Source organism: Gadus chalcogrammus, chromosome 9, assembly GCF_026213295.1.
Source record: "Gadus chalcogrammus isolate NIFS_2021 chromosome 9, NIFS_Gcha_1.0, whole genome shotgun sequence".
NCBI lineage: Eukaryota > Metazoa > Chordata > Actinopteri > Gadiformes > Gadidae > Gadus > Gadus chalcogrammus.
Genome location: NC_079420.1, coordinates 24,898,767 through 24,908,656, shown reverse-complemented (window position 1 = coordinate 24,908,656; position 9,890 = coordinate 24,898,767). Strand labels below are relative to the sequence as shown.

General features: G+C 46.9%; 1 protein-coding gene across 1 annotated transcript; it reads left to right on the top strand.

Annotated features, from left to right (window-relative positions):
- The first annotated feature begins 689 nt into the window (after positions 1 to 689).
- Positions 690 to 9,618, top strand: igf2b (insulin-like growth factor 2b). The gene is made up of 4 exons (XM_056598676.1): positions 690 to 969; positions 1,733 to 1,883; positions 3,735 to 3,916; positions 5,746 to 9,618. The coding sequence occupies exons 1-4, from the start codon at positions 895 to 897 to the stop codon at positions 5,983 to 5,985; spliced, it is 648 nt and encodes a 215-aa protein (XP_056454651.1). The 5' UTR covers positions 690 to 894; the 3' UTR covers positions 5,986 to 9,618.
- Positions 9,619 to 9,890: the final 272 nt, after the last annotated feature.

The following is a 9,890-nucleotide window of genomic DNA, read 5'->3' as shown; positions in this document are numbered from 1 at the left end:
GCAGGGAGGTGTTTTCACTAAATACTGAACTGTCTGTCTGTCTGCCTGCCTGTCTCTCTATTTGTCTGATTTGATCATCATCTCATCCTAAAGAACTCGCTTGGTCCACCAACCTTCGTGACCAGCTATATTCGAACAGGCCTACAATGGTCCACAATACCTTCCTCTGAGCCCGTGAGAAACAATGGTGAATTAGTGGAGCAATCATTCAATAATTTAGTTATAATTTGGACTGATTTGTGTTTGGTTGGAGCTCTTCATCTGGAGGAAACCTTGACCACCATGAGACGCATGTGATGATTGGTTTGAATGCTGGTCTAACAATAACGTATGTGTCATTGAGGCTTACACGTTTACTAAGTGAAAACGACATTTGAATGACGGTAAAATCTGTCCAAACGTGAGTCAGAGCAGAGCTGGTGGAACATGGTGAGACATGTTGGACACTAAGTTTCATGTGGGCGGAGTCCAGTGACGCGTGGGGCACTCTGCGTTCCCAAGGCGCATCCTCCCGGAGACGCCGCGCGTAATGGCTCTGGGACAATGCGTAAAGGATCAAAGTACGACGTGGAATTGTTACTCATTCGGTGAGTCTGGTCCGTCCAAGTCTCTCCTCGCCTCCTGCTCATTCTCTCTGAACACAAACCTGACTGGACCATCTTTTTTATTTTTTTTCTGTAGAGGAGGGGCCAAGGAGAGGGAGGTCCGGAGAGGCGTGTTTTCTATATAACAGTTGTCCCTCAGAACTTTTGCCTGTCGCCTTGTCTTCGGGACAGCATCTCACACACCACCTCTGTAGACTCACACACTGGGGGAACTTATTCACCTGCAAAAAAAACAACATTTTCCTCAAGCCAAAAAACGCGCAACGTCTACTCGTTCCTTCCCTCTGACATGGAGACCCAGCAAAGAAACGGACCTCTCTCAGTGTGCCACACCTGCCGAAGAACCGAGAGGAGCATAATGACGGTAATTTGGGACGATCAGGACGAACACTAGCCTACTCTGCGTTCATACGCTCCTGATGGACAGACTTGTTTTATCAGCTCAGTTCCTCGACCACATCTTTTCTTTTTCTTACGCTAAACCTTTGCTGCATGTGTAGGATTTTTTATTTGAAGGAGATTTAGTTTTTTCGGGCTGTATGTGCAACAGGAATCTGGTGAAGGTGGAGGGTATGCCAGGTCACGGACACGGTGGTCCCAGCGGGACGGTGTCGGTGGGACGTCAGCTGAACTCCGGGACCACAGATAGGGGGCGACGGGTCAGGGGCTCAGGGTTCATCATTGACCGACCGGTATCGCAACTTATTGTGAACAATTGTGTAAGAGTCGCTGACAGACAGATATGCCTGCTGCGCCATTTTCTCCAAGTTGAGCAGTTAAAAGAAAGCGAAGGTCCCATGCAGGAGGCTGATTCTTCTTGTAGCGGAGATAGGACAGCTGATAACCTCTAGATGATCATGTATTAATGAGTAATACTAATGTATTAATGAGTGAATCATGATCAAGATGCTTGTGCCGGAGCGTATTATCGTTACGCACCAGACGCGTTGCATTGGTCTCATTGTTGAGTCTATAATTCACATTAAACCAAGCGGACGTTGTGCTGTTCTTTTTTAACTTGTAAAATGTAAAAACGTGTTCTTTATTTTATGCATGGTTACTCGGTAGAGCAACGTATGATGACATGGTGGATGAATGCATGTGTATGTGTGTGTGTGTGTGTGCAGGTGAAGAAGATGTTCTCGTCCAGCAGCGCGTTGGTCTTCGCCCTGGCCATGACGCTGTACATCTTCCAAGGGGCCTCGGCAGAAACTCTGTGCGGAGGAGAGCTGGTGGACGCTCTGCAGTTCGTCTGCGAAGACCGAGGATTCTATTTCAGTAAGTTGCCACTTTAATCTCTTTCAAAACCTCTTTGCATTTCGTTTAAAGACTGCGAGTCCCCAACAGTGCAAACGGTTCGGCCACACAGAGAGCGGCTTCGCATGTTTGATGTTTGTTCGCTCTTTGCTCATACACATGCACGCTCACACACACACACACACACACACACACACACACACACACACACACACACACACACACACACACACACACACACACACACACACACACACACACACACACACACACACACACACACACACACACACACACACACACACTTCTCCTTTTCGCCCAGTAGAGAGTAGGAAAGAGAGTCATGGGGAAGGGGGGGGGGGGGCAGAAGGAGATATTGTGGCCAGCTGTGTTCTGTCTCAAGACCAGCTCTCCCTTGGTTGCTGCTGAGAAGGCGCTTTCTGTCGCTCCAGCCGGGTCCCCGGGCCCCGGCCCCGGGCCCCGGGCCCATACCTCTGATTGCATATGAAAGGACAGCGAGCAGAGAAGGCACACACGACTCAATGCAACACAATGGCCCACTTGTTTACTAGTGCATTCCGCCGGGGGGGGGAGGGGGAGAAGGGTAATAGCACCCCAAAAGGCATGCCCGTCTCCTCAGCACCCACTGTCCCCCAAGAGGAACGAAACATGGTTTCTGAAGTAATCTGGGGAGCAGCATTTTGTGCATGACATCATCCTTGTGACCAGAGCCTCCGCTGGCAGGACCCTCAGCCTATCCATCGCTTTTCATCTTGAAGGCTAAATCCTTTGTGTGCTTTTCTGACATAGACTCACTCTGTGCTTCCAGCCCTCTCTTGATCCCAGCCTAAAATATTGTTTACTGCTTTTAGCCAACATTGTTATCCTCTCTCCTCCCCCTCCCCCCTAGCTCCCCCGTCACTCCACTCTCGTTCTTTTCTTTTTGTCTCCATTATCTTTCCTTTCCTGCAATAACGTTCCCCCCCCATCTCTTTCTCTCTCTCTCTCTCTCTCTCTCTCTCTCTCTCTCTCTCTCTCTCTCTCTCTCTCTCTCTCGCTCTCTCGCTCTCTCTCTCTCTCTTTCCCTCTCTCTCTCTCTCTCTCTCTCTCTGGCTCTCTCTTTCTCTCTGTCTCTCTGTCTCTGTCTCTCTGTCTCTCTCTCCATATATGTGTATGGGCCCAGTGCTTTATTGATGGCCCAGTATCTCCCGGGCTGCATCCTAACTTTCACCTTTCCTCCTCCCACTCCTTCCTTCCTCTCACACCCAGCACTCCTCTTCGTCTCACATACACTTTGCTTCTATTGGATCAGTTTTTCTGTATTTCTCTCTCTCTCTCTCTCTCTCTCTCTCTCTCTCTCTCTCTCTCTCTCTCTCTCTCTCTCTCTCTCTCTCTCTCTCTCTCTCTCTCTCCCTCTCCCTCCTAATTGCATCCTTTCCGTCCTCCCTCAGCTTACCTCCATTGATAAAATTCTGGTTTGGATGGTTTGGATTAGTTTGAGTGTGTTAGGGTTAGGTTAGGGTTAGGGGTTAGGTTAGGGTTCGGGGTATCTCTGGGGGTCCGGTCCTCCCTCGCCCCTCACCCGGCGCTGTGCCACAGGAGGGTCTTCACTAATCAGATAAGTCTGTAAAAACACATAATTTGTTGCAGTGGGCCCACAGATTTCCTTTGATCCTCTTTGTTTAATGGAGCCTCACTTTAATCCAGAGAGATCACAACAACAGCAGCTCCACATCCCCCCGCCGTCTAGCCCCCATCAAGACATTATTACCCCATCTCTGTTTGCTATGTTCCTGGGCTAACCGTGTTGTTCCTTTTGATTCTCCCTCGTCTCCCTCCCTCTCTCTCCCACCTCTCCCTCCCTCCCTCCAGGTCGGCCAACGAGCCGGACGAGCAGCCGGCGCACCCAGAACCGAGGCATCGTGGAGGAGTGCTGCTTCCGGAGCTGCGACCTCAACTTGCTGGAGCAGTACTGCGCAAAGCCAGCCAAGTCGGAGCGGGACGTCTCCGCCAGCGCCCTACAGGGCATCCCCATGATGCCCCCACTGAAGCAGGTAGATGCCAGCAGCACCAGCACCTCCTCCACCACCTCCACTCTTTCTTCTCCCTCCATCTTCCAATCATCTGTGTCTCTAAGTGCACAGATGATTGGAACAGGCATGCATACATGTACACACGATACACACACACAAACACACACATACGTATGCATGCACGCATGTACATAGCCCAACCCATGGACACATATGCACGCACGCATGCATACACGCACGCACACACACGCACAAACATACAATAAAATGCAGGAGAAAAGGCACACACACACACACACACACACACACACACACACACACACACACACACACACATGCACACACACGCACTTGACACTCACAGACAAAGATGCATGCACCCACAAACACATATGGTGGCGCGCTGCCTGGGAGGCCCCTATGTCCTAGCCAATGGGAACAGTTTATCTGAAGCCAGGTTATCTTGATGAGTAGTGGACGGTAAGCAAGTATCTCCTGACAGACGTGCTGACAGAGGTGGAAAGTGCTCAGACTTTCACAGCACATTGTCGTCAGGTAATGTCAGTATAGTGGTGCTGTCCCACACAGTCAGCAAGTGTGTGCATGGGTGTGTGTGTTGTGTGTGTGGGTTTGTTTGTGTTCAAGTCTGTGGGAATGATTCTCTGTTACAAAACAACATGTTCCAGGTGTAGGAACATGAGACACAGAACACTGAGTTCCCTAAAAATGCCACGCATTATCAGTTATGGGGCCGACCCGATTAACCCGGCGTGAGACTACCAGATATTACCGTAGTATTCAAAGTCAAACTCTGTACGCATCTGTTTTAAACCTTCCAAAAAACAAATACAAAAAAGGGATGACTGCACATTCCCTCTGTCCATTTCCCAAACCTGATCAAAACCAGATGTCACTATTTTTTCTAAAACGGTCGATTAATGGCCCTCAGCTGTGCACTGGTTCTCCATAGCATCAGAGCTCAAAGCAGGAGATGTGTGAGTAGCAGAGGAGCCCGCGGGTCAGGAGGACCACTGTGGACCAGAATCTGGCCCAAACAGGTCCCACACATGTCCCAAACATGTCCCCAACGTTTCCCCAAGGCTTGTCCTGTAGGCCAGCTGTTTGTGTCCTCTAAAGCGGAGGAAGTCAGGCGGGGGAGGGGGTGAGGGAGGGAGGGGGTGGGGGGTGAATACCCCTCTAAAGACACCGCACAACAACAAGCTATTCAGATCAGGCTATTGGCGCATTAAGTGAGTCTCAGCCTCTGGCGGTGCCACAGAGAAACTCCTGATACTTAACTCAGACATCGGTTTTCAAAGGGGGGATGATAGGGAGGGTTGATTTTGTTATTTGTTTTAGTGGGGGGGGGAATCTGTGTGTGTGTTAGTGTGTGTGTGTGTGTGTGTGTGTGTGTGTGTGTGTGTGTGTGTGTGTGTGTGTGTGTGTGTGTGTGTGTGTGTGTGTGTGTGTGTGTGTGTGTGTGTGTGTGTGTGTGTGTGTGTGTGTCTGGGGAGGGGTGTTACCTGATTAGTGTGAACAATGACTAGTTCCTCTTAAGCATATGGGGAGGGGTGCAGTCTGATGATAACGACAGCTCCTCTCAGTCTGGGCAATCAAAACAAGAGCGGGGCAGTGAGTGGCTCCATACTGGGCCCACATGATGACATTGAACGCTCCCATTTGATGCCCCGACATCTTCTAACATGAAATATCTTTCTTCCTCCTTTCCTACCCACTATTGCCATTGCTGTAACTCCATTGAAACTACAATGTCTTCAATGTATTAGAAGTACTGACCTTGTGTTTTTCCATTGACCTCCCCCCCTCCCTGTCCCTCCCCCGCCCAACAGGAAGTGCAGAAGAAGCAACACGTGAACAACAAGCTGTCCTCCTACGCCGTGTGGGACAGGAAGGCGGCCCAGCGGCTCAGGAGGGGTATCCCCGCCATCTTGAAGGCCAGGAAGTTCCGGCGGCAGGCGGAGAAGGCGAGGGCCAAGGCCCAGGAGCAGACCCACCGACCGCTCATCAGCCTCCCCGGCAAGCTGCCCCCCGTCCTGCTCTCAACGGACAACTACGTCAGCCACAAATGAGCCGCCGCCCGCCCAGAGTATGCACAGACAAGAGTTTGGATGAGGAAGAGAAAAGAACAACACAAGACGAGGGGGATTATAGCTTTGTCTCTTGACGTCATTTTTGTGGCAGTCCTCTTTGACCTCCTCTGCCCTGTTCGAGCCCACCATCATACTACCCCACCACCCCCATACAGCGCTCATCTAGTACTTCTTGACCCCTTGACCCCCTCTCTGATGCCCACACCACCCGACCACCTCCCGCAAAAAAAACTTTTTGAACCCGCACACAAACATACCTTCACATACTGCCTCTTATCTTTCTCACTCAACTCTCTCTCCACCGCTCAACTCTCTCTGTCTCTTTTCCTATCTCTCTCTCACCTCTCTTTCGATATTTTTCTCCCTCTTTACTCTCTCTCGCTCTGTCTCTCTCTTTCTCTCTCGCTCTGTCTCTCTCTCTCTCTCTCTCTCTCTCTCTCTCTCTCTCTCAACAATCTCTCCATTTTTCTCCATCTCTCTCTCAACTCTCGCTCCCCTCTCTTTTAATCACTGACACAAAAAGCACACACAAATGAACAAAAAGTTACAGATTCGGCCGATGCAATCCAGGTGGATCCTTAAGTGAGACGGAGAGAAAAGGGAGACGAGGAGCTGAAAGAGACAGTGTCAGAGGCGGCACTGGAGGAATGTGTTTTGTCCCTGAGGAAGAGGACGTGAAGAGCGGCATGCATGAAAGAATCCATTCCACCAGGCTTCCCTGAGGCATAAGAACACCTCTGATAGTTCTTTTCTTATTAGTTTGCACCTCTTAACTATAAAAGGACTTCCACACTGTAAGGAATTATTTTGTAAAATTAGATTCCTGTTCCAGCACCTTTTAATCACAAACAAGAAGCAGAAAAGAGTCTGCAAATTGCACATTGCCACGGAATACGTCAAAGTATAGAAAAAAAGGCACTATTTTTTTATGAACAATGAACGTGTAGCTTAAAAAAATGTCATGGTGCTAGCTTTGGGAATGGACTCAAAGAAGAAGAGGTTGAAAAAGCACGTTTTTTTTCTTTGGATCTTAAAACTTTCCGTTTTAAGGAAAGTCTGACTTTTAAAAAGAGGAAAATAAAGGATTTGCTGGTGCCTCTTGGCAGTGGCAACGTGAGGGGAAGTGTCACTGAGCCCTGGGCTGTGTTAGCGTCAGGCTAACAGCGCGTGCTTGCGGCTACTCGTCCCTGGCTCGCTGGTGTAATTGTCAGGCGAGTAACCTTCTGAGGTTCCTGGACAGGGACCGGAGCGAAGGAATGGACATGGTGGACTGCCTGGACTGGGACAGTACTAAAGTTTTTGGAACGAACTTCCTGTTTGCCATGGTTTTGCTGACTGCCGTGGCAGTAAGTAAAATGTTTTGGACACCGACTGAGTGGGATAATGATGATCATATTTTAATTTTATTTTTCAGTTTTCTTTTCATATCAACGTTTCAAGAAAAAAAAAAAGCAAAACTGTCCGATTCTGGTACCGTGACATTCCTGTTAGCATAGGTTACGTTATGTTATTTTACAGAGAAAAGAAGGCACAACATTTAAATTCAAAGGGAAAAAACAGCAATAATGTCAACTAACCTTTTTGTTGTATTGTATATCAGTAGTATTCACATGCTTTTGCCTGAAAACAAATACTTGAATATATATATATATACATATATATATATATATAAATATATAGATATATAATAAGTTTCCAGGGACGTTGTGGTATTTTCCTTTAGTCTGAGGTGTATCCTTGCGTAATGAGCCGCCAAGCTTTTTGTTTGTTTGTTGAAATACAAACAAGGGCACTGTATAAAGGCATTATTTATTTTGTTATAAAATATATTTGAAAAATTGGTCCAAATAATATACGTAGCACTGATGCGGATTTATTTTGTAATGATCTCTTTCTTCCAATTGGAGTCGTCATGCTTTTTTTAGATGCTTTGTACCAAAAATACCTTTCTTTTTTTTCGTTTTCATTTGACATTACTTTAAATCAATATTTTAACAGCTTCGTAGCCACGATTGCATAGGTATGTCACCATATCACCCAATTAGGCACATACTCCAAATATTCTGGTTTGCATGGACATTCAGAAACCATGGTTGTCTGTTAAATATTCTCACTTAGCCAGACCTGTGTCCCCCGAACACATGAAGGGCCATAGAATCGCTTGGATAACGAGACATCAGAAAATCTGAGGCAGCCATCTGATTGGCTGTGACTTTGAAAAAATAAAATAAAAGGGAAAGAGAGTTTCTCTAGCGTGATTTCCTTGGTTGTAAGATAACGATATCTCGGTGTGTCTCTTGTCTTTTCCTACCCAACATATGTTTGAACCTGTTCCCCGGAGCATTCATACGTTTGATAAAAGTCTCCATTTAAAGAAACACAATCATGACCGACTGAACAAATCTTCATTGATTGTACTCAACCCACTATGTTTTAAAGCCACTTCAGAATGGATGGGAGTGGAACGACTGGTCCTTTATTAAATCATATCTCTGTGAATGTGCATGGTCTCTTCTCATCTAACAATCAACTCCCTCGGTCAACATTCTATCGACTGCCATTTGGTGTCCAGCTTTGACCATCAGTGTCTGGACCGAGAAACACAGCGATGAAGAAAACTTCACGTCCCTTTGGCTAGACATTGTGGCCGTAACGTTATAAGACCGGGGAATGATCTTTCCATCATTCAGTTATGGATCATTTACACCTCCCTTCCAATCTGGTATAGCCTCATGCCCCCTTATCGGTCCCGCGTTCACCCCATTAGGTCATACCTTAAAGGTTATATGATGTCTATATTCAGTTTAAAGAGGCTCAAATATCCTTCTTATATCCCAAGAGAATCCACCTATGTTACGCATCTGATGATGAAGGCCCCTATCAGACATTAACTGAAACATTAAAACCCTTATGATGAAGTCCGCCTCCAGCGATGGAGTGTCTTGAGAGGTGTGGAGAGAGAGGTGTGCTGATAGAACGTTAGTCCATATATGGTCATAAACCCCTTGCTGTCTGATGTAGAGACAGCAGCGGCCTGGGACATGCCACAGACAAGGTCAGTGCGTCCTAAAATCGTTATTGTTTGACAGCGTACGGATTAAGTGGATTGAGAACATCAGTAAGAGAGGAGAGAAGTATCCGAACAAACATCTAAAAGGCAATTCAAAATAGCCCGCTTCCTGCCTATTTAAATATTCTACATCAGTTGTGTATCAAAAGCATTGCAATTATTATATAATAATTATTAATATTATTATTTTCTCAATTAAATGGAATTCCAGGACAGCGATCACAAAAGATGATTTATATTTTATTGGAAGATATGATTCCTTCTAGGACTGCATTCATTCACTGTTATTATGTAAAGATCGAGCAGGCGACCCTTGTGTCCTAAGTCAACCATTTCCTGCTACTGAATATGAAGGGATGCCTTGCTCAGAGGCAGCAGGCACATTTTTCTGTGTCAGTGACCCACTCAGCCTGTGTGTATTTTATTGTTTAACCTCTGCACGCTAGAATGTCCGAAATGCACAATTCATGTACTTTCATTTTTAATATCAATAAAAGAAAAAAACTGCATTTTATCAAACACCATTTGTGTCCCAGCGTGATTTTAAGACTACACATGGTGTGTGATGGTGTTCAGTGGGTCGTCCTTATCCCCAGGGAAGAGATGCGTTAGAGACCCAGTGGTGATCCCTCAGCTGTCCCGTCACTCTGTGTTATCTTGTGGGGGTGGTTTGTTGTCACACCTCAACATTTCAACAAGCTTGTCATCACCGACTTAAAAAAGAAGTGCAACACAAACCCACCTTCAGCCCCCCAGAAAGCACCGGTCGGTAGCATGCAGGTCGGTAGATGACTGCCCGTCAAACATCTTGACA

Coding starts and splice junctions, on each gene's coding strand:
- igf2b (XM_056598676.1), top strand. CDS start 895: ATGGAGACCCAGCAAAGAAACGGACCTCTCTCAGTGTGCCACACCTGC. Junction 970..1,732: donor CCGAGAGGAGCATAATGACG/GTAATTTGGGAC, acceptor GTGTGTGTGCAG/GTGAAGAAGATGTTCTCGTC. Junction 1,884..3,734: donor AGACCGAGGATTCTATTTCA/GTAAGTTGCCAC, acceptor CCCTCCCTCCAG/GTCGGCCAACGAGCCGGACG.